Raw genomic sequence first — 25,169 nt, 5'->3', positions numbered from 1 at the left:
GTCCATTTCATCTAGGTTATCTAATTTATTGCATATAGTTGTTAATAGTATCCTGTTTTGTCCTTTTTATTTCAGCAGGGTGGGTAGTAATGCCCCTCTTTTCATTTCTGATTTTCGTTATTTGTATCCTCTCTTTTTTGTCAGTCTACCTAAAAGGTTTTTCCATTTTTTGATCTTCTAAAAGAACCCACTTTTCTTTTGGTTTTATTGATTCTATTGTTTTTTTTCTCCCCCTCCCCTTTTTTTTTTTGCTTCCTATTTCATTTATCTCTGCTCTTACCTTTGTTATTTCCTTCCTTCTGCTTGCTTTGGGTTTAGTTTGCTCTTCTTTTTCTAGTTTTTCCAGCTTTGAGATTAGCTCTCTCATTTGAAGCTTTTTTTTAATGTAAGCATTTAGAGCTATAAATTTCCCTCTCAGCACTGCCGTCACTGCCTCCCATAAATTTTGATATGTTTTATTTTCATTGTTATTCACCTCAAGATATTTCCTAATTTCACTTATAATGTTTAAGACTGCAATGTTTAATTTCCACATATTTTGTGAATTTTCCATTTTGCCCTCTGTTATGGATTTCTATCTTCATTCTGTTATGGTCAGAATATGTACATCACATGATTTCAGTATTTTTTAATTTATTCAGAATTGTTTAGTGACCGAACGTATGGTCTGTCCTGGAGAATGATCCACGTGCTCCCGAGAAGAATGTGTATTCTGTTTTCATTAGGTCTGGTTGGCTTAGTGTATCATTCAAGGCCTGTACTTCCTTACTGATCTTCTGACTCGATGTTCAATCCATTATTGAGAATGGTGTGTTCAACGTCTCCTATTATTAATGTAGAATTCTCAATTTGTCCCTTCAAATCTGTCAGAATTTGCTTCATATATTTTGGGGCTCTACTATTAGGTATATGGTATGTTTATAATTTTTGTATCTTCTTATTGAATTGTCCCCTTTATCAGTATAAAATGACCATTTTTGTTCCTAGTAACTGTTTTCGACTTAAAGTCTATTTTATCGATTAGTATAGTCACATTAGCTCTCTGTTGTTTACTGTTTGCTTGGTATATTTATTTCATCCTATCACCCTCAACCTACTTAAGGTGAATCTTTGACAGACTGTATATAGTTGGGTCATTTTTTTTTTTTTAATCCATTCTGCTAGCCTCTGCCTTTTGGCTGGTGAATTCAATCCATTTACATTTAAATTCACTACTGATAATAAAGGACTTTCTTCTGCCATTTTTGCTTCAGAAGTCATACCTTTTTTTGGTCCCTCAATTCCATTAATGCGTATTTTTGTATTTATTTACTTTTTTCCTGTTTTACAATGTTGAGTGCCTTCTCACATCTATCTGGATGTATTTTTTCATATATTTTCCTTGTGGTTACTATGGGGTTAAAATTTAACATCCTAAACATATAATAGTCATATTTGGTTTGATACCAACTTCAGTAGCTTTCACATACACCTTTCCTATACGCCTCTATACCCCTACCTTTTTTTCTGTACTTGTTGTAGCCTATATCTTTGTCCATTGTATGCCTGAAAACTCAGATTAATCATTACTTTTTCTGTATTTGCATTTTAGCACCTGTAGGAAATAAGAAGTAGAGTTATATACACTACATCAATACTGGCATTTGTAATTACCCAAATGGTTACCTTTACCACAGGTCTTTATTTCTTTATGTTGCTTTCAGTCTGAAGAAATCCCTTTAGCAGTGTTTGTAAGGCAGGTATAGTGATAATGAACTCCCTTAGATTTTGTTTATCTGAGAATGTCTTAATCTCCCCCTTTTTTTAAAAAATTTAATTTAATGAGATTGTTCACATACCATACAATCGTCCAAAGATCCAAAGTGCACAGTTGCCCACCATACCATCATACAGCTGTCCATCCATCACCTCAATTAATTTTTTTTTTCAATTTGTAGGACATTTTCATTACACCAGAAAAGAAATAAAAACAAAAAAAGAAAATTCATGTACTCCCATACCCCTGACCACCAACTCTCCATTATTGACTAATAGTCTTGGTATAATACATTTGTTACTGTTGAAAGAATGTTAAAATACTACTAACTGTAGTACGTAGTTTGCAGTAGGTATATTTTTCCCTATATACCCCTCTACTATTAACTTCTAGTAATGGTGTTACACATTTGTTCTAGTTCATGAAATAGATTTCTAATATCTGTACAGTTAATCACGGGCATTGTCCACCACAAGATTTACTGTTTTATACGTTCCCATCTTTTAACCTCCAACTTTCCTTCTGGTGACATGTGTCTCTTTAAGCTTCCCCTTTCCACCACATTCACACACTATTCAGCACTGTTAGTTATTCTCATGGTAACACGCTACCATCACCTCTATCCATTTCCAAACACTTAAGTTCAACCTAGTTAAACATTCTGCTCATAATAAACAACTGCTCCCCATTCTTTAGCCTTGTTGTATATCCTGGTCACTTATATTTCATGTCTGTGAGTTTACATATTGTAATTAGTTCAGACCATACCATATTTGTCCTTATGTGTCTGACTTATTTCATTCCAAATAGTGCCCTCAAGGTTTCTTCATCAACCCATTTTTGTTTTTTTTTTTTTTTTTAAGACAGTTTTGTTCAAACACCATACATTCTGTTCTAAGTAAACAATCGATAGTTCCCTGTATAATCACGTACTTATGCATTCACCACCATCACCACTCAGTATCAGGTTTCCCTAAGGGTGTGTCTTAGGTGATTTGCACACCCGGTGAGGTTTCATGCCACTGTGCTTTTCCTAACCTGCCCAGCAGGTGGCACCCTGTCAGCCTATAGCTCCTGACTGGTTTAAGGAGGTGTGGTCATATAGCTGTTTTGGCTGTTTTCCCTCAGGCTCTGGGGTTTGGTTCTGATCGTAAGCCGGGTAGTCGAGCTGGGCACCACCTTCTTCCTCTTAGGAAAGATACACCCTCTAGGGAGTTACCGTCTGCATTTAAATAGTTCTTTGTCTCTCTGACTCTGCTATCTCCAGCCTTGTCTGGGCCAGAGCGCTGTGAACTGAAAATGGCTGAAGCTTTCTCCACTGATCATCTCAGGTAGAGAGAGAGAGGAAAAGGGACAGAAAGCCCCTTTCAGGGCCAGTTCACCCTACCCAGTTTTACCCATCAGCCAGAGATAGCACCTGGTCTTCTGGTCTCCCCCTCCTGGGACAGAGAAATCTTCCATCTCTTTAAGGTCAGTTGTCACTAAAAGCCTCTGTCTGCTTGCTGGGGATTTGTAGCTCATGTTGAGCAGTCCATGTTTGTTAATTAAAACCTCATTTGGAACTGGGCTGAGGTACATTCACTTGTTCAGAGTGCTGCTCTCTATCACAGCAAGGTTTTGCAGTTTTGGCTGCCTTGGAGGAGGGGCTCCCAGCTCAGCTGCACAGTTTTCACTTACAGATTTTATGCTGCAATCTCAGGCATTCCTCCCAATCCAGGCTGGTGTATGATGTGTGGACAGTCAGTCATCCACCAGCAGTTATTCCAGATTATTTACTAGTTGTTCTTGGTTGTTTATTAGTTGTTCCAAGGGGACTAACTAGCTTCCACGCCTGTTTATGCCGCCGTCGTCTGTGGTTCTCCTCCCCTTCATTTTTGAAAGAGAATCTTGTCAGATACAAAATTCTTGACTGGCATTTGTTTTCCCCAGTGCTTTTAATATTTCAACCCACTGCCTTCTTGCTACCATGGTTTCTGATGAGAAATCAGTCCATCTAATTGAGACACTCAGTCTAATTGGGACTCCCTTGTGTGTAACACATTGCTTTTCTCTTTCGACTTTCAGAACTCTCTCCTTGTCCTTTGCATTTGACAGTGTAATCAGTATATGACTCAGTGTATTGTTTATCTTGTTTGGTGTTCTCTGAACTTCTCTGATGTGTGTATTCATTTCTTTTGCCAAGTTTGAGAAGTTCTCGCATTATTTCTTTCGGTCTTCCTTCTGCCCCTTTCTTTATTCTTCTGGGACTACCGTAATGCATATATTGGTGCCCTTTATGTTGTTCCATAGCAGTCTTAGGCTGTTTTCACTCTTAATGTTTCTTTTTTCTTTCTGCTTCTCAGCCTGACTCATTTCAAGCATTGTGTCTTCAGGTTCACTGATTCTTTCTTCTGCCTGCTCCATTCTGCTCTTGAATCCCTTCTGGGCATTTTTCATTTCAATTATTGTGTTCTTCAACTCCAGCAGTTCTTTTTGATTCCTTTTCAATATTTTTATCTCTTTACTAAGTCTCTCATATTGTTCATTCATTGTTTTCCTCATATCCTTTCTTTCTTTCTCTGTATTTCATCTCCTTGAGCATTTTTAAGATCATTTGCTATCAAAATTGGGTACTCAAAAGTCACGATCAGTGATGGGTTAGGCACACCTCTGTTCTTGTTGAAGAGGATTTTTATGTCCCTTTCTGTTAACCAGCTGTTAGCCAGGAACTGGACTCCTTGGCAGAGTGATGTGAGTTGGGCATGGGTGCTAGTAGCTTCCACACAGAGAATATAATTTGTAGTGCTTACCGTAACTTACCAGCCTCTCCCTCCTGCTCTTCCCTGGATGCTGTACAGTGTTACTCTGGCCTTTGGTATTTCAAAATAGCTGTTTTAGATAGCTCCTTCATCTGTAATTGTTTTTTGGGTAGAAGGACTGAGTCCTGGAGTTCCCTATTCCACCGTCTTCCCCTCTGACTTCTTTTTTTTTTTCAGTCGAGACTGTTCACATACCATACAACTCTATCCAAAGTCCAAAGCATACAGTCAGTTGCCCATGGTACCAGCTGTGCATCCATCAACACAATTAATTTTTTTTCAATATTTAGAACATTTTCATTATTCCAGAAAAGAAATAAAGACACAAAAAAAGGACACTCAAATTCTCCTATACCCCTAACCACACCCCCCTCCATAGTTTTGGTATAGTATATTTGTTACTGTTGATGAAAGAATGTTAAAATACTAACTGTAGCATATAGTTTTCAATAGGTATATATTTTTTTCCTGTATGCCTCTCTATTATTAACTAATAGTTATAGTGTCATACATTTGTTCTAGTTCGTGAGAGAGATTTCTAATATTTGTATAGTTAATCACAGACATTGTCCACCACAAGATTCACTGTTTTCTACCTTCCCATCTTCAAACCTCCACCTTTCCTTCTGGTGACATACGTGACTCTGCGCAAACCCTTTCCACCATCTTCACACACCTTTCAGCACTGTTAGTTATTCTCACAACATTTACCATCACCCCTGTCCATTTCCAAACGTTTAAGTTCACCTTAGTTGAACATTCTGCTCGTAATAAGCAACCACTCCCCATTCTTTAGCCTCATTCTATATCCTGGTAACTTATATTTCATGTCTATGAGTTTACATATTATAATTAGCTCATATCGGTGAGACCCTGCAATATTTGCCTTTATGCATCTGTCTTATTTCACTCAGTGTAGTGCCTTCAGGGTTCTTTCATCAACCCATGTCTTTTAAGAAGGTTTTGTTCACACACTATACATTCCGTCCTAAGTAAACAATCATTGGTTCCCTGCTTGGTCACGTATTTTTTTTTTTTTTTTAATCTTCATTTTATCGAGATATATTCACATACCATGCAGTCATACAAAACAAATCGTACTTTCGATTGTTTACAGTACCATTACATAGTTGTACATTCATCACCTAAATCAATCCCTGACACATGGTCACATATTTACGTATTCAGCACCATTGCCACTATCTATATAAGGACATTTCCATTTCTTCCACAAAGAAGGAGGAAGAGACCAAGAAGGCAGAGAGACAAAAGAAAAGGAAAAGAGACAGAGAGAGAAAAAAATAAACAAAAAAATAAAACTTGACAGCTGGAAAGCAACAAAAGGAAAGATAGCATTAACCTAAAGTAGAATAAAGAGCCAGACAACATAACCATTAGCAGGAGTCCCATGCTCTTCCCCTATTCCCCACCCCCCCATATGCGTTTAGCTTTGGTATATTGCCTTTGTTATATTAAAGGAAGCATAATACATTGTTTCCATAAATTATAGTCTCTAGTTTACATTGATTGTATTTCCCCCAATCCCACCCTATTTTTAACACCTTGCAATGCTGACATTCATTTGTTCTACCTCACGTAAAAATGTATTTGTACCTTTTATTACAATTATTGGGCACCCTAGATTTCCCTGAGTTACATAGTCCCAGTCTTTATCATTCATCACAGTCCTCTTTGTTCAGTGTACTTACGTTGCTGTGCTACTACCTCCCAAAATTGTTTTCCAAACCTCTCACTCCTGTCTTTTCTTTTGTGTCTGCAGTGCTTCCTTTAGTGTTTCCTGTAGAGCAGGTATCTTACTCACAAACTCGGTCATTGTATGTTTGTCAGAGAATATTTTAAGCTCTCCCTCATATTTGAAGGATAGTTTTGCCGGATATAGGATTCTTGGTTGGTGGATTTTCTCTTTCAGTATCTTAAATATATCACACCACTTCCTTCTTGCCTCTATGATTTCTATTGAGAAACCTGCACTTAATCTTCTTAGGCTTCCATTGTATGTGATGGATTGCTTTTCTCTTGCTGCTTTCAGGATTCTCTCTTTATCTTTGACATTTGATAATCTAATTATTAAGTGTCTTGGCATAAGCCTATTCATATCTATTCTGTTTGGGGTATGCTGCACTTTTTGAATCCATAATTTTATGTCTTTCATAAGAGATGGGAAATTTTAATTGATTATTTCCTCTACTATTGCTTCTGCCTCTTTTCCCTTCTCTTCTGGGACACCAATGACACGTACATTCCTGCATTTCATTTTTTCTTAAAGTTCCCGGAGATGTTGCTCATAGTTTTGCATTCTTTTCTCTATCTGTTCTTTTGTGTGTAGGCTTTCAGGTGCCTTATTCTCCAGTTCCTGAGTGTTTTCTTCTGCCTCTTGAGATCTGCTGTTTTGTGTTTCCATTGTGTCTTTCATCTCTTGTGTTGTGCCTTTCATTTCCATAGGTTCTGCCACATGGTTTTTCGAACTTTTAATTTCTACCTTACATACGCCCAGTGTTTTCATTATACGGTTCAGCTCTTTTGCATATCTTCCCTAAACTTTTTGAATTGACTTATTATTAGTTGTTTCAGTTCCCATAGCTCAGTTGAAGTGTAAGTTTGTTCCTTTGACTGGGCCATAACTTCGTTTTTCTTAGTGTAGGTTGTAGTTTTCTGTTGTCTAGGCATCTGGTTTCCTTGGTTACATGAGTCAGGTTTTCCCAGACCAGAACAAGCTCAGGTCCCAGAAGGAAGAAATACTCAGTATCCGGTTTCCCTGAGGGTGTGTCTTAGAAAATTGGTACACGCTGTGATGCCTCAGACCACTGTGCTTTTCTGCCTAGAAGGTGGTGCCTGTCAGCCTGGTGTAAGTAGGTGTGGCCCATGGCTGTTTTCCCCTAGGCTCTGGGGTCTGGTTCTGAATGGAAGGCAGGTAGTAGACCTGGGCCCCACCCCTTTCCTCTTAGGGAAGATAACCCCTCTAGGGAAAGGTAGAATTTGAATAGACTGCCTGTGCTATCTCCCCCCTTGTCTGGGTCAGAGCGCTGGGAACTGAAAATGGCTGAGACTTTCTTCACTGGGCCGAAACAGGGACAGAAAGCCCCCTTCAGGGCCAGTCTGTGGCCACCCTCCAGCTCTCCAAGGTCAGTCATCACCCAAAGCCTCTGTTTGCTTGTTGGGGATTCATAGTTCATAGCAAGCAGTCCACGCTTGTTAATTAAAACCCCAGTTGGATCTCTGCTGAGCTATATTCACTTGTGGGAGAGAGTTTCTCTCTAGAACCAGGAGACTTTGCAGCTTGGGCTGTGGGGGGAGGGGACTCTGGCTTGAATCTGCAGTTTTTAGTTACAGATTTTATGCTGCGATCTCAGGCATTCCTCCCATTTCAGGTTACTGTATGTTGATGAGTGGACAGTCACGTTTGTCCCCCTGCAGTTATTCCGTATTATTTACTAGTTGTTCCTGGTTGTTTATTAATTGTTCCAGGGGGACTAACTAGCTTCCACTTCTCTCTATGCCGCCATCTTAGATCTTCCCCCTCTGACTTCTTTTTAATACATTCTTTTTTTTTTCCTTTTTAATTTTTATTGGGATTTTTCAGATACCATACAATTATCCAAAGAGCCAAAGTGTACAGTCAGTTGCCCCTGGTACCCTTGTACAGCTGTGCATCCATCACCACACTTAATTTTTGTTCAATTTTTAGAACCTTCTCATTACTCCAGAAAAGAAATAAAGTGAAAGATGAAAAAAGAAAAGGAACCTCAAATCCTCCCATATCCCTAACCAACCCCCCTCAATTGTTAGCTCACAGTGTTTGTATACTACATTTGTTACTGTTTATGAAAAAATGTTGAAATACTAACTGTAGTATATAGTTTGCAATAGGTATATATTTCTTCCCTATATGCTCCTCTATTATTAACTTCTAATTGTAATGTCATACATTTGTTCTGGTTCATGGAAGAGATTTCTAATATTTGTACAGTTAATCATGGATATTGCCCACTATAGGATTCAGTTTTATACATTCCCATCTTTTGATCTCCAGCTTTCCTTCTGGTGACATATATGACTCTGAGCTTCCCTTTTCCACCTCAGTCACGCACCATTCGTCACTGTTAAGTTATTCTCACATCTTGCTACCAACACCTCTGTTCATTTCCAAACATTTAAGTCCATCCTAGTTAAACATTCTGCTCATACTAAGCAACCACTCCCCATTCTTAAGCCTCATCCTATATCTTGGTACCTTATATTTCATGTCTATGAGTTTACATATTATAATTAGTTCCTATCAGTGAGACCCTGCAATATTTGTCCTTATGTGTCTGGCTTATTTCACTCAGTATATTGCCCTTGAGGTTTTGTCATCAGCCATTTTTTTTTTTTTTAATATGGTTTTGTTCACACACCATACATTCTATCCTAAGTAAATAATCCATGGTTCTCTGTATGGGCATATATTTATGTGTTCCCCTCCTTCACCACTATCTATATAAGGGCGTCTACATTTCTTCCACAAGGCAGGAGGGAAAGTCAAAGAAGGTAGAGAGGCAAAAGAAAGGGGAAAATAAATAAAGAAAAATGACAGTTAGGAAGCAGGAAAAGGAAAAATAACCTTAAATCAGAGTAGACTAAAGAGTCAGATAACACCACCAATGTCAAGTGTCTAACATGCCTCCCCTATCCCCCCCTCTTATCTGCATTTACCTTGGTATATTGCCTTTGTTACATTAAAGGAAGATAATGCAATGATTCTGTTAGTTACAGTCTCTAGTTTACGTTGCTTGCATCCCTCCCCCAATGCCTCCCTCCCCCATGCCTCCCCATTTTTAACACCTTGCGAGGTTGGCATTTGCTTGTTCTCCCTCATAAAAGAACATACTTGTACATTTTATCACAATTGTTGAACACTCTAGATTTCACCAAGTTACACAGTCCCAGTCTTTATCTTTCCTCCTTTCTTCTGGTATCTCATATGCTCCCAACCTTCTTCTCTCAACCATATTCATAGTTATCTTTGTTCAGTGTACTTGCATTGCTGTGCTACCATCTCCCAAAATTGTGTTCCAAACCACGCACTCCTGTCTTCTCCTGTCACTGTGTAGTGCTCCTTTAGTATTTCCTGTAGGGCAGGTGTCTTGTTCACAAAGTCTCTCATTGTCTGTTTGTCAGAAAATATTTTGAGCCCTCCCTCATATTTGAAGGACTGCTTTGCTGGATATAGGATTCTTGGTTGGCGGTTTTTCTCTCTAAGTATCTTAAATATATCACACCACTTCCTTCTTGCCTCCATGGTTTCTGCTGAGAGATCCGCACATAGTCTTATTAAGCTTCCTTTGTATGTGATGGATCGCTTTTCTCTTGCTGCTTTCAGGATTCTTTGTCTTTGACATTTGATAATCTGATTATTAAGTGTCTTGGTGTAGGCCTATTCAGATCTATTCTGTTTGGAGTACGCTGCGCTTCCTGGATCTGTGATTTTATGTCTTTCATAAGAGATGGGAAATTTTCATTAATTATTTCCTCTGTTATTGCTTCTGCCCCTTTTCCCTTCTCTTCTCCTTCTGGGACACCAGTGATATATACATTTTTGTACTTTGTTTCATCCTTAAGTTCCTGGAGACATTGCTCATATTTTTTCATTCTTTTCTCCATCTGCTCCTTTGCATGTAGGCTTTCAGGTGTTTTGTTCTCCAGTTCCTGAGTGTTTTCTTCTGCCTCTTGAGATCTGCTGTTGTATGTTTCCATTGTGTCTTTCATCTCTTGTGTTGTGCCTTTCATTTCCATAGATTCTACTAGTTGTTTTTTTGGACTTTTGATTTCTGCCGTATGTATGCCCAGTGTTTTCTTTATAGCCTCTATCTCTTTTGCCAAATCTCTGAACTTTTTGAATTGTTTCCACCTTTTGCCTGCTGTGAAAGACATACTACAGATGAACTATTTTATTCCTTAAACGCAAAGTTAGAAGCAATCAAGGATTCCTTTGTTTTCACCACTTACATTTCCTTCATTTTGTGTTTCCACGTTATTTGAATAAACATGAAAGCTATAAATTGTTCTAACTGGGGCTGATATAATTTTGTTTGAAAACTTAAAGAAGGTATCCCTTTGAACTTTATTTTCTTGTAATGTATTTTTGGGTGGAGTCTTAATTATGCTAAGAGTAGATAGGTAGCAATAGTTACGGAATACATTAGCCATAGTCATCAATAACAGAGAAAACAAATGAAAGCCATGTACCCCATTGAGAGGTTTTGCCCCCAGAAAAATCAGAAAAGCTTAATTGAAACAAAAATCTTTAGTCTTGGTGTGAATTCCACATATATTGACAGTTTCCAAGCATAAGTCTCGTTTCTGTACATTTTAATATGTACTTATATGGGAGGTGGAAAGTGCAATGCTCAAAGAATAACCTGAAAATTCAAAGTTTAAGACGAGAAAGGTTGAGAAGGTAACACAGTATGTAAGTTTGGTGAGCACTAATTGAATGGTTTCAAGTAAGATGTCCATAAACAATTGAAACACATTTGTGGACTTTATTTTTGAGTGTTGTCTACAGCCGAATGACAGCTTATTTTCCTACAGTGGTTGACTCTTTAATATTTTTCAATTCTCTGGGCAATGGAATTGAGCTTTGAAAGAAGTACTCCGATAACAGCATCTGCACATGAAATGAGAGGAGGTATAAAGCCTGATCATTTTGCTATTTTTACAAAATCTTCATTCTTTTCACTCTTTTTTGTTAGATGAATTGCTCTGTCTTTATTTCCTTGCCATTTCCCTATTACTTGGGTTCCATTTGTTCTGATGCAAATATTTAGAGAAGTACATAAAATTTCCTTTGACGTCTGGAAATCAATGTTTAGCAGATAACTATTGCAGGAAGCTTTTGCTCACTCTGTATTATTTCTTGAAAAGCATGTATGTTGAGGCCAACAGTTCATATTAGTCTTGAGGATGTTTTTTGTTTGTTTCTGCTATTAAAAACTAAACACCTTCTCATTTAAAAGGACAAAATTATATAAATAACTGATAATTTTAAAACAGGGTAGATCTAACAAATTTAATTCTGCTTTGAATATGTCAGCTGTCTTTTGACCCTAGCTTTTAGTTAGGCTCTAAACAAGGTAAGCAGGCAGTTACCATCTAGAGTCCCACCTTATATTAAGTAATAATTTTTTAAAATGGTTGTAAGTAATGATTTGTTTTCCTCTAAAGGTTCTAAGGCCCAGCAGCTTCTGCAAGGACTCCAGGCTACTGATGAAAGCCAGCAACTTCAGGCAGTTATTGAAATGTGTCAGTTATTGGTTATGGGAAATGAGGAGACACTGGGAGGGTTTCCTGTCAAGAGTGTTGTTCCAGCTTTGGTAAGCATACAGTTTCCTCCCTCTGTCTTTCAGTTATCCTCTCAGTGCTGCCGTTTTTTAATGAATTCAGGGTAGTTTTAATTATGAATTTGAAGACACAGTAGAACTATGGATAGAATTATGGATGGGTGTTTTCATTTCATATTTACAGATACTGTGAGTGATTGCTGATGATGAGTTGGTAAAATTTCCAGACCATTTCTTTTTTTTTTTTTAATCTTCATTTTATTGAGATATATTCACATACCATGCAGTCATACAAAACAAATCGTACATTTGATTGTTCACAGTACCATTACATAGTTGTACATTCGTCACCTAAATCAATCCCTGACACCTTCATTAGCACACACACAAAAATAACAAGAATAATAATTAAAGTGAAAAAGAGCAATTGAAGTAAAAAAGAACACTGGGTACCTTTGTCTGTTTGTTTGTTTGTTTCCTTCCCCTATTTTTCTACTCATCCATCCATAAACTAGACAAAGTGGAGTGTGGTCCTTATGGCTTTCCCAATCCCATTGTCACCCCTCATAAGCTACATTTTTATACAGTCATCTTCAAGATTCATGGGTTCTGGGTTGTAGTTTCATAGTTTCAGGTATTTACTGCTAGCTATTCCAATTCATTAGAACCTAAAAAGGGTTGTCTAAATTGTGCATAAGAGTGCCCACCAGAGTGACCTCTCAGCTCTTTTGGAATCTCTCTGCCACTGAAGCTTGTTTCATTTCCTTTCACTTCCCCCTTTTGGTCAAGAAGATGTTCTCCATCCCACGATGCCAGGTCTACATTCCTCCCCGGGAGTCATATTCCACGTTGCCAGGGAGATTCACTCCCCTGGGTGTCAGACCATTTCTTAGTGAATAGTCACCCCATGTTCGTTACTTAAATGACAGGTTTGAAATTTTTAGTTGTTAGCCCCATAAGCAATACCATGACTCTTTACTATGACAACATGCTTTCTCTTTTAACCAGGTGTTACAGAGGGGCAATAGTAGAAGCTTACTTCTACTATTTTACTACTGTTTTTGTGGGCAAAAAAGGTTTCGTGTTTGATAATTGTTTGCCAGGTGGAATAATCAAGCCAGAATGCCACATGGATCCTTCAGCTTGAAAGGTTTTATGTTAAGCCAAAAAAAGACACAAAAACCCACACACATACACACAAAATTAGAAATTCTTTCTAATGATTTTTCAACCCAGTTGTGAGTTGATATTTGCAACTTATTGATAGCTTAATTGTTTAAGCTTTTTAATATGAAAATAATGGTCGGAGAAATTGACATTAGCAAATGTAGGCACTTTGCCAGTATTTAAATACAACATTCAAATAGCAAATTGGACTAATTTTCTTAGTCCAAAATTAAAGAAATTGGCTAGAATTTAAGAATAAACTTTGTCTGAATCTGTTACTAATCAGAGAATAACATAAGCATCATGATTATATTCACAGCAGTATTTTAGTGATGGAAGTTAATAATAAATGCAATGTAAGTGTTTTGTACATAGCCAGTAAAGTTGATAAGAAATGAAATTATGGTTGGTATCAGAGTGTCACATTTGACTTATAATATCAAATTATGGAGAGATCTGAGTTTTGAGGAGAGAGCTGAGAGAAGATCTGTCGAACACAAGGTTGACATAGTCTTTATTCTTTTTTCTACCTATTCTTACTTTTGTTGGATTGCTCAGCTTTGGAAGGTCTATAAAGTATAGACCAGTTACTCACCTTCTGCCACCCAGACCTCCAATAATGAAAGCAATTTCCTGAATTTTTTCGGTTACGCTTGAGAAAAGTTTTGCATGTTGCTTTCTGAGTATTTCATGGTAGCGATACAAGCCTTTTTAAGTTTAGATTGTACCTGTGTTAATACCCATTCTCAGATTGCTGATTTGTTTGGTAGCTGAGGTCAGTAACTTTGAATTAAACTTTTTTTGTTTCATTAAAAAAATAAATAGCTAGGATGTTGGCTTACCTTATACAATCTATTGTTAAAAGGCAGTTTTTACTAGTGAAGAAAGAAGCTATCAGATGTAGGAAGAAATGTTGACACTCCAGTTTAATTAATTTGCTGGCTGTGTATTAGATTTAAGTACTTAATTGACCTGTCCAAATTAGCTCAGGCTATTAATAATGGCTATTGCTAATGAGCTGTCCAGACTTATCTGTTAATAACTATTGAATATTATGAACTGTTATTGTAGGTATCCGTTTAATTGAAGGATACTTAACAGCTTAAATTCTGTGCATTTAAACTTTTCCATTGGACTAGAAGACAGCGGATGACTCTTCTTCCCCAACAAGGATCTTTCTTTGATAATGCTTGGCTGATTGAGGAAGATAGAAGTTTTCCATTCCCTTGTTTGAAAGACATGGCTAAAATCTCCTTCAAGTCTTTTTTAGGCAAGAAAAGCTAAAAAAAAAAAAAAAAAAAAAATCTGATGTTTGGATTCTGTGCATACATATGTAGAATAATTACATTAATTTGGTTTTTGTTAGTTCAAAATTAGTTCTTAATATCAATCTAGTGTTTAAAAACTATACTACATGCTGGTATATTATAGCTGGGTTAAAAGGTGCTTATCTCAGTTTTTAGATAGGGTTCTTACCAAGAGTTTAAGCTGTGGTCCTGAATTTGTGCTGACATTTAATTCAACATATATCAGGGCATTGTTGGTTCTGTTCACTTAGGCATCAAGTATTTATTGATTCCTAATAGGTCCTTGGTGACATGTAATGGGCTTCTTAGGAAGGATTAGAGCTGCTTAAAGGATTAATTGTAAGCAACTGGAAAGCTTTGTTTTTGACCTGGATCATGAGATATGATGATTATTTAGCAAATTCCTAAGGCAGAGCTGCAATGTGCGAGTAATGCTATTGCGAAATTATAATCCTTCTTGTGTATGCATGCTAAGTTTTATTTTGATGCTGTTTTTAGTATGGTAAAAGTTTTGGCCAATACTTTTCATTTCAGTTGAAGTAGAAAAGAAAGTCATGCTTCTAATGTTTGTTTCTTAAGAATGTAGCTTCTAATCCTTCGTTGTAATCTTTTTTCATAGATAACATTACTGCAGATGGAGCATAATTTTGATATTGTAAGTATATACTGTATTTTTTTAAAGCACTCCAAATTTAAGCTTTGAGTTTTTTTCATTGAATAAAATACCTTCTTATTTTCTAGATGAACCATGCTTGTCGAGCCTTAACATACATGATGGAAGCACTTCCTAGGTCGTCGGCTGTTGTGGTAGATGCTATTCCTGTCTTCTTAGAAAAGGTAATCCTACTTTTGCCCAGCTTCCTCAAAAGCAGGCATAGGGGAATCAAGTTTAGAACCCCTGAATTCTAAATTCTGAAGTTAAAACATCAAATTGTAAGACCATCTTAAAGGACATTTTTTAGTATCTATTATATAACTAAATTATATTTTTCTAGCCAAAACTCCAGATAAAATCTTTTATGTTCAGGAGGCCATTAGCTTAATGTTGAAGCTAGTAAGTCATTTATAAAAACCCATGTTTATAATGTTTAATGATAGTAATTACCACATTGATACAGCATCTTTCAGAGAAGAACTTAAAGCATTTGCCTGAAAATAATCTCATTAATTCTAGAAAATATCCCCGTGAGCTTGATAGCTATTTATAACCTCATTTTACAGCTGAGAAGTCCAAAAAGAAAAAGTGCCGTGCTCAAAATCATAAAATGAGTTAGTGGAAAGAGGGAATTTATTCATTTGGTTTGTTTTAGGTTTTATTTTTGGGTTGTCATATTAAGGGCCTTTTTCTGATAAACTTGGACTATGATATGAAGTGTAAAATCTGATTTTTCAAAATTTATGTTAAACAATATCTTTTAAATGCAGAGATTTAAAGTTATGTGATTAGGTTCAGTTTATTCTTTATGTAAAACATTTTTCATTATCTTAAGACTGCAAAGTAGTTACTGTACATTGTATCTATTATGCAAATTATTGGTTTCCTGTGGCGGGCTTCATGTTAGAAGCGATATAGATTGATGGAATTTGGAAATGTGTTCTTGTAGAAGGTAAGCTACTAGAAAAGAACTTGAAGGATAACCTTTTCTTACCTGTTTATATGTTCCCAGCTGCAAGTTATTCAGTGTATTGATGTGGCAGAGCAGGCCTTGACTGCATTGGAGATGTTATCTCGTAGACACAGTAAAGCCATTCTACAGGCGGTAAGTGTTGTTACTGAAGGACTCTCTTTCATTAAGGTTGATTTTTAGACCCACATTTGTACTGAGAGATTTGTACAGAGGTGATAGTCTCTGTAAGGTACACATTATATTTCCAAAGTGAAATGCTAGATTGTTTTAGTACCTTTTTTTTTTAATTGCTGATAAAAGGACATTCTTCACTTTAACAATTTTTCGTACTTTTAGGGTGGTTTGGCAGACTGCTTGCTGTATCTGGAGTTCTTCAGCATAAATGCCCAAAGAAATGCACTAGCAATTGCTGCCAATTGCTGCCAGAGTATCACGCCAGATGAGTTCCATTTTGTGGCAGATTCTCTCCCATTGCTTACCCAAAGGCTAACCCATCAGGTAAAATATGAACCCATCATAAACATTTCATTACTTAAAAAAAAAAAAAGGCAACTTCAACTAGTGTTTTAAATCTTCCAATTTTGATAATTGGAAATGTTTTGATCATGCTTTTTTTCTGTTATCCAGTTAGGAACTGTAGTAAGTTATTTAATAGAATTTTGGTGGATTTACCCAAATGAGCCGTAATTCGTATGTTTGTGGTCTGCAACTATTTCGACTTTGTTATTTCAGCAAACATTGGTTTACTATGTGATAATGATCGTAATTTCCTTTTGGAAACATCATCTTTTCTTAAAAGGCCTTGGAAGAGGCTGGCCGGAATAGGAGGGCCTGGGCTAACATCAGAAGAGAGACGAGACTGTGCACCAGAAAGAAATGAAGAAAAATGTTGAGTGCAGCTGTATGGGGCTGGAGAAGAGCCAGAACACTTATTTAGGAGGTGGAATCAGTGGGCTTTGTGATGCAATATGAGAAGCCAGGCATACAGGGTCTGGGATAGAGGGCAGATCGTGAGTTAATCTTCAAGGTTATGGACAAATTGAAAATATAAATTTATTATTAATAAAAATTATAATTTAAAATAAATTAATGTTTGAAGAATTGTCACTAAAGAGATTTTTATAAATCTGTCTTTAAAATCGCTCATACCTTTTACAAAGTTGTGCTTAAAACCTGCTTGGGAAAATTAGGTATATAAAAAGTACTTTTATACAAATAATACAGGTAAAATAATAAACAGTCATCAAATCATCCTAGAGTATTTTTGCTTCTAAGATGAAAACACAGCTAGTAATGCCATTCATTTAAAAAAAAAAAAACAAAATTTGTTTTTTTATTGTTTCTCTTTTGTTTTGTATTGTTTTCAATTAGTTGGCTGTGATAACCTTTCCTTTTTGGAGGCTAGAAATATGTTCTCTAGATAACTCTGAGCAGTGCCCTATGATATTCTTATTTTTTAAATAAGACATAAGAATCATAAGTACTTGGTGGGTATTATTATAGCACCCTTTTTAGACATAAGTAGTGGAAGCGAAGGTATGGGGCTTTCATATACACAAATTCTTCTCAATTTTTCAGAAGCGAATCTCGTTTTACCTCTGAAGTCTATTCATAAATTAGAGGGGAAAACAAGGTCTATCAAAATGCTGGTCAAGTCATTTCACTCTTATTTGAGTTTCATTTGAAATGTTTTCTCAGTGAGGCCACTCTAATAGTATCTGCAGATTGTTTTCATAGTGAATATAGAAATTCTGTGCCCAATTTTTCACATTATCATGAAACCTCTGTTTCATACAATGTATACTTAACCTTTTCCAGCTTTTTAATGTATACATGTTCAAACATTTCTACCAGAAACTCTTTTAGAGAAAAGTAGACTGTTTATTTGTTCTTTATTATAATTTTTGCATAGGCACTGAGGTTACATAAGCACACAAAACTGTTCCTCCTTTTGTGCATATTTGCCTTTATTGGGAGCTTAATGGAAGAGTGAAGTTGTCTTTTGGTTATGATTCTCTTTGCTTTGATTCTTGATATTACTTGCCATACCTCGCTTAGGCTCACATGTATTTTCAAAGCTCACATCTCTAAATTGAGGTGGCCTAAAAAGAGTTCGGGGTTAGAAAGAGGATAAAATATTATAGTGAAAATGTTTTATATTAATAAACTTTATTTTCCTTTTTGAAAAACAGGACAAAAAGTCAGTGGAAAGCACTTGCCTTTGTTTTGCACGTCTAGTAGATAACTTCCAACATGAGGAGGTAAGCATTTATTCTTCAGTGGTATTTTTATGGCGTTTTAAATGGCTGAATCACAATATTAACAATTCCTTTTTTCTTGTGTTTGTGAAGAATCTACTCCAGCAGGTTGCCTCCAAAGACCTGCTTACAAATGTTCAACAACTATTGGTAGTGACTCCGCCAATTTTAAGTTCTGGGATGTTTATTATGGTGGTTCGTATGTTTTCACTGATGTGTTCCAACTGTCCAACTTTAGCAGTTCAACTTATGAAGCAAAGTAAGTACTATTTTATTATCTTCCTTCTAGTAGAAAAAGTGCCTTGCTTTATCTACATTAATGAGTAAAGTCAATGTAATTCTTGCAAGTAGGACCAATTACTAACATCAGAGGTACTAGATAATAAAGAAGAAAAATGTTAATAAATTTGCATTATGTGGTATATTCTTCTAGCATATGACTTTAAAAGCATGTAATGTATTAAAATATTAGAACATTTTACCCTTGATGGTTCTAAAATGAAAGATCCAAGATCATTGCTTTCTATACAGTATTTATTACATAATGATGATAAGGACTTCATTAGGAGACTTCTGAGTTAGTATATCTCTAATAACCACTTTTCTTCTGCTTTTAGGTAGTCCTTTCTGTCCATGTTAGATTTTCCTGCAGTTTATCTGATTCCAGAACGCTTCCCTCAGGAACTTAACTCACACAGATGAGCATCTCTGATATTTGCTACTTTTCTATTCCTAGACCTTTCCCAACCATATTCAATGCATAGGAAATAAATTTTATTTCACTGCTTTTTTAATTGACCATTCCCCTACTAAACCTCAGGTTTCGTAAGTTAAGATCATAGCACATTAGGGCTTCATAAAATATCTATATATTACAATCATTTCTACTAGAGTATTGATCACTTTTGCATGGAATACTTAAAATTATGGGTAATTTTTTACCCATAATTTTAATCTCTGAGGATGTTACCTTTGGAGTCAGTGATTATACTCACTGGCAATGTAGCCTTTAGTTCAACTGCCTCAGAGAAAATATTAAGCAGTGTCTTACTATTCTTGTTTTGGAGTTTTATATTTAGCTGCATTTCTAGTGAATTAGCACATCGGCACAGAAGTTGGTAGAAAAAGTCTGTCTGAGGTGATTTGTTGAAAAGATTCCTCTTAAAGCATCATGCCTTTTCCAAACTTGGTATTCTAGAGAACACTATTCTGCCTGTGTTGTGAGTAAAGTGCTCTCTGCCTAAATAAATTTGTGGAAAGTTTAACTTATTCTTGAGTAGTCACAGTGCACTTTTCTTATTTAAGTGCAATGGCCCTTTGAACTTTGCTTAGCCTGAGATTTCCTGAAGTTTGAGTTCAAGATGGCTACCTCTCGTTATCCTGTGGCACATTGTGTCCCTAAATACCAGTTTAGGGAATTGCTGCCTTTTATTTAACATTTTGGATTTTTTTTTTCTTTTAAAAAAAATATATTGCAGTAAGTTTGCCACACTTTCATTATATGGCAGCAGTTAGGCTTACACTATTTTCTTTCTTACAACAGTGTTAATGTTAACAAAGGAGGTGTGAGTCCTTTCTGTTTCTCTTCATTTCCTTGCCATTCTCTGAGCTCTTAAAAAGAAAGTAAAGAATTCTTGTAGTGTATCATTGTCATGTATTCACAGTGCATAAGAAAGTTGGGAAAAATTGTCTCTTTTCAAGACATTAAGAACATTTATAATCGCCATTTGTGAAAGTTCTTTGAAGCAGACATGTAAGTGTCCATATATCCCTGCCAAATCAGTGATGAATAATTTTCTTAACAGAATTTATTGATTATAAGCAAAAAAAATCAGTAAAGTGTTAAATGTATGTATATTTCACATGTGTATGTCGGTGTGTGTATATGTAAATATATATAGTATTTGTAGAAATATATATAATATTTATAGAAACACAAACACTACAGTGGACAAACATCCAGCCCTGTCTTTGGGTTTCAGCTCTTAGAATGACTAAACCTGTGGAAACTCAGCTTTGGTGTTAGTACATCAGAGTGTTCTTAGCAAACTGATGTCTTCTGGGAATGGAAACTTAACGGTAGAGAAAATTTTATTGATCTTTATATTAAGTTGGCATGCTTATTGTCATGTAAATTATTGAGTTTCCTGATCACAATATGGTAAAATTCAGATGCTTTTAATTGTTACATTTTATCCTTTTGGCCACACAGTTTCAGTATATTTGAATTGAAGACTGATACATGAATATTTTTGAACTGATGATTAAAATATACGTTACACACACTTTTGTACAAGGCACTGTTCTCCTCAAGGAGAGAAACAAAAGATTCCTGAAGTCTCTGAGCAAAAGACTGAAGGATCTGTAATTAGGAACCCAGGTAGAGCATTTGGACTAAAATCCTCAGAACTTGTTAAAAATCTTCATAAAAATCTTTTTACATTTTTGTTACAGCTCATTTGGATGTTTTTTATGTTAATTTCTGTATTATTTTGCTTTATAAGAGAATAATTCTGATCGTTTTCTCCCTAAGGAACCTTTGACTATTAGGTACTCTAAGTAGCTTAACAGGTTTTTGGTTTTTCTTGTTGGTTTTACAGACATTGCAGAAACACTGCACTTCCTCCTGTGTGGTGCCTCCAATGGAAGTTGTCAGGAACAGATTGATCTTGTCCCACGAAGTCCTCAAGAATTGTATGAACTGACATCTTTGATTTGGTAAAGACTGGGCTAATAATAACTGGTTCATGTGAGGTATATTTTACTCTAGGGACTTAATTACAAATAGTTTAGGGAGCTACTTACTAAAATGATTGCCTTTTTTTGTTTTTAGCGAACTTATGCCATGTTTACCAAAAGAAGGCATTTTTGCAGTTGATACCATGCTGAAGAAGGGAAACACACAGAACACAGATGGTGCAATATGGCAGTGGCGAGATGATCGGGGCCTTTGGCATCCCTATAACAGGATCGATAGCCGGATAATTGAGGTAGCAGTTTCATCGTACCGTTTAAATGTGTATATTTTGGTGGAGAGGGGTGTAGGGATGGGAGAGGGAAGGTGAATATATATACATAAATGTGCTCAATTTTGAATTAACTCAAGATTCTCTCATTTTGTCTCCTGAGAACAAGGTCCTCATTTCTGTTCAGGTCAGAAAACATGATGTTCTAGTCCTGCTTCTGCTGCTAACTACCCGATTGACTTGGAGCAAGTAATTTAAGTTCTTTGTTCCAAAGGAAATAGTATTGGAGGGTGTTTCTAAAAGTCCCTTCTATCTCCTATTCTAAATAAGTCTCCCCAAAGCAAAGATTTACATACAAATAGCTTCTTTAGTGTTTTTTTTTAAGAGTCAGAACTTGAAAGCAACTTAAATGACTAACTCTAGGTGAATGATTAAATAAATTGTGATACATGCATAGGCTTGTATATAGTCCACTTACTAGTTTTAATGATATAAAATGGGATAGGATAATTGAAAAACACAAGATACAAAATTATGTGAGCCTTTTGGGAACTTGTAAAATGAGAGAAATGGATAATAAAACAAAGGAAAGAAATACACCAAATTTTCTGTGGTGATCTTAGGTGTAATTTTTTATTCATACTTCTGCATTAAGTTTGCACTGAAATATTTTTTAAAATTCTCAGATCAAAAAATACTTTTGTGTAGGGCGTGTTGATCACTGCATTCTTTGTAATGCCATGCATCATTTATTGATATTTTCAATATATAAGATACCTGTAAGTCTTATTATAGTCTCTTATTTCAACCTTTGATATTTAAATATTTTTAGAACATCGTATTTCTTGTCTAGGCATTCTTTTAAGATGTTTTCTACCTGTTTCTTAAAGTGCATTTTTGAAAAGCTTGTAGCAATTGACTTATAATACCAGAAAGTCTGATGAAAACATCTAAATTCAGAGCCAGCTTTTGTGAGGAAGTTAACTTTGGTGTTTTGTACAGTGTGCCCTTAATAGATAAGCAGGACTAGCCTGCATTAGGTCACAGTCTCTGATTCTAAGCGTTATTCTTTTTAGCATTTTCCCGATAATTGCATCTTCACCTCTAACTTGCACTCTTGGATTTCCTAAGAGCCCTGTCTTCCATTCAGCCTAGGAATTCCATAGTTTGGACACTGTAATAGGAATGAATATTCTCTAGGATATCTAAAATCATGGAGAGCGGCATTAATCAAACTGTCTTATTTTAGATATGTTCTATGTATTGTATGCATCTCTTAGGGATTACTCTCTGGTTCCAGCTGTATCCCTTTCAATCTTAGAGCTTCATTGAAATGGAGAGTTGTTTTTGTTTATTTACAGACAAAAAAAAATTATAGGATCTTTTCATTTAAAGGAATACTTTAATGGGTTGCTAAGAATCCGTCATGGAATACTTATTTTAGTCTAAGAATTAAAATACTAAGATTTAGGAATAACATTTTTTCTGTCAGCAACATTTTTAAAGCTTTGTGAATACAAATTTTGTCTTCTTTTAATGTCAATGATGCTACATTGCTAGATCTTTCATAAGAATTTTATCTGCATTTCCATTTCCAGGGCCTGTGGTATATCTCTGTTCACTAAAAGTGGTTTGTTGAATGAATGAGTTTTGTCATATCCATGCAATTAATTACGTTTTCCATATTCTATTACTTCTGTGTCTAAAACCTGATGAAACAAATAAGTTAGCATTTAATGGAGGGTCCCCAGTGTGTTTTAAGTTGGTAAGTTTCTCCATGTTTATATTCAAAGTTTCTCTTTCTTTACTCTCAGGCAGCCCATCAGGTCGGTGAGGATGAGATAAGCTTGTCCACTCTGGGACGAGTTTATACTATTGATTTTAATTCTATGCAGCAAATCAATGAGGACACGGGAACAGCACGTGCCATTCAGAGAAAACCTAACCCCTTAGCCAATACTAACACTAGTAAGTACCTTCTAAGTTAAAATTACTGTTGTGATGTGAGTAATATTTGTAATAGTCAGTAATATTGGTTCATTGATTGCCTTTATTCAGCTTAAGACACTTGCATATTAATTAGTACTTTTTAATCATGTGTTTTAATTTATGAGCAAGTCAATATTTTAACTTAGTATCTTCCCTCAGTTTTTCTGTTGCACTGATTTGCTGTGTCTTGGGACTGAAGTCAGAATTGACTCCTGCAGTTTTTTGTTGTTTTTTTTTTAATCTAATTCTGTCATCCTTGTCCTACCTTTATATTCACCCATCAGATTAGTTCTTCCCAATCCCCTATTTACACTTTACCACCAAAATTCTCCTCTTAGTTGATGGAAACCAGATGATACTGGTTCTTTTCAGGTTTCTGATATCTATCCCTCCCTTCAGAGATTGAGTCCGTTGCTTCTCCCCCACCCCTAGAAGATGAGGGTTTATAGAAAAAATCATACGTAAAGTCCAGGAATTAGTTCATTGCTTTTCGCGACTCTACTCTAGAACAGGAATCAGCACACTTTTTTCTGAAAAGGGCCAGATAGTAAATACTTTAGACTTTGCAGGCCATACAGTCACTGTACTCAGCACTGCCACTGTAGCCTGAAAGCAGCCATAGACAACAATATGTAAACAAATGTATATCGCGGTGTTCCAATAAAATTTTATTAAAGACAGTACTTGGGCTGGATTTGGCCTTTGGACCATAGTTTGCCAACCCCTGATCTAGAGCTTACTTTTCTCTTCAGTTAACTGTCCCCTATACCTTGTTCCCTCTAAGCCAAGTGGTAGAATCACCTTTTACTTCCATTTTACATAGATTTTTAGCCATATAATCACTGTGCATTTCCTTCCGATGATTTAGTTGGTCAGTTCTGACATCTATTTACTATTTACTATTTACTCTATTTAATTTACTAATTAAAATATTAGTGAAATAGGGTATAGTGTGGTGTGATATCTTGTTATCTTCAGCAGGGCAGAATGGTCAGCATTTTTCTAGTTCATTAAATTTTGTTTTAATCCTGTCAGCATTTTTATAGACCCTTGTCAGTCACCTTAGATAAGTTGCTTTTATAACTCAAAAATTTAAATAGTATTTCAAATAATTAGGTCAGTTCAAATGCTTTATGTTGTTTCCTTTTTTGTGTTTCTGAAGTCTATCACTATGTAAGGATTCTACATTTATTACAGGTGGATATTCAGAGTTAAAGAAGGATGATGCACGTGCACAGCTTATGAAAGAGGATCCAGAACTGGCTAAGTCTTTTATTAAGACATTATTTGGTGTTCTTTATGAAGTGTACAGTTCCTCAGCAGGACCTGCAGTCAGACATAAGTGCCTTAGAGCAATTCTTAGGATAATTTATTTTGCGGATGCTGAACTTCTGAAGGATGTCCTAAAAAATCATGCTGTTTCAAGGTGTGTTCATGAAAATAGCCCAAACTTTTTAGAAATTCAAGTGTCTATAAAGTAACTTCTCAAGTAATATAGAAAAATACGTATACAACAGTTCATTTAGAGGATCTTGAGCTTTTTTTGGGGGGGGTCTATTTATAGATACACAGTTTTTATATGGAATAAAATAAATATAAAAGAGCATTTAAGAACAAAATAGCTTTTTGTTTTAATAGGTAGTTTTCTGATTAAAATATTTTGTTCTCACATTTAAAGTAGTTATGGCCAAAAATAATTACTAGATTCAGACAAAGTGTTAAATAGAAATGCTTTCTTTTTTTAGTCACATTGCTTCCATGCTGTCAAGCCAAGACTTGAAGATAGTAGTTGGAGCTCTTCAGATGGCAGAAATCTTAATGCAGAAGTTACCTGATATTTTTAGTGTTTACTTCAGAAGAGAAGGTAATGTCATTCATGATAATAAATCATTGGCTAATCTCTTATTCTAAATAGTACTTCAGTAGAAGTATGAGTCAGAACAAAATTGAAATCTACAGA

General features: G+C 35.8%; 1 protein-coding gene across 15 annotated transcripts in view; it reads left to right on the top strand.

The window, feature by feature from the left end:
- Positions 1–25,169, top strand: part of TRIP12 (thyroid hormone receptor interactor 12) — a 175,345-nt gene that overhangs the window by 110,827 nt on the left and 39,349 nt on the right. For 6 of the 15 annotated variants that reach the window (XM_037849868.1, XM_037849866.1, XM_037849860.1 and 3 more), the window contains 12 exons: positions 11,779–11,927; positions 14,988–15,023; positions 15,110–15,205; positions 16,036–16,128; positions 16,333–16,494; positions 18,189–18,257; positions 18,348–18,513; positions 20,855–20,972; positions 21,088–21,247; positions 23,035–23,188; positions 24,407–24,635; positions 24,955–25,073. In XM_037849868.1, coding sequence (XP_037705796.1) covers positions 11,779–11,927; positions 14,988–15,023; positions 15,110–15,205; positions 16,036–16,128; positions 16,333–16,494; positions 18,189–18,257; positions 18,348–18,513; positions 20,855–20,972; positions 21,088–21,247; positions 23,035–23,188; positions 24,407–24,635; positions 24,955–25,073 — 1,551 coding nt within the window. The remainder of the gene's footprint in view (positions 1–11,778; positions 11,928–14,987; positions 15,024–15,109; positions 15,206–16,035; positions 16,129–16,332; positions 16,495–18,188; positions 18,258–18,347; positions 18,514–20,854; positions 20,973–21,087; positions 21,248–23,034; positions 23,189–24,406; positions 24,636–24,954; positions 25,074–25,169) is intronic. The other 9 variants (XM_037849870.1, XM_037849869.1, XM_037849867.1 and 6 more) reach the window with 3 other exon arrangements.

Source organism: Choloepus didactylus, chromosome 9, assembly GCF_015220235.1.
Source record: "Choloepus didactylus isolate mChoDid1 chromosome 9, mChoDid1.pri, whole genome shotgun sequence".
Classification (NCBI taxonomy): Eukaryota; Metazoa; Chordata; class Mammalia; order Pilosa; family Megalonychidae; genus Choloepus; species Choloepus didactylus.
Note: the sequence above shows the minus strand (reverse complement) of the source record. Positions and strands in the feature narration are given on the sequence as shown.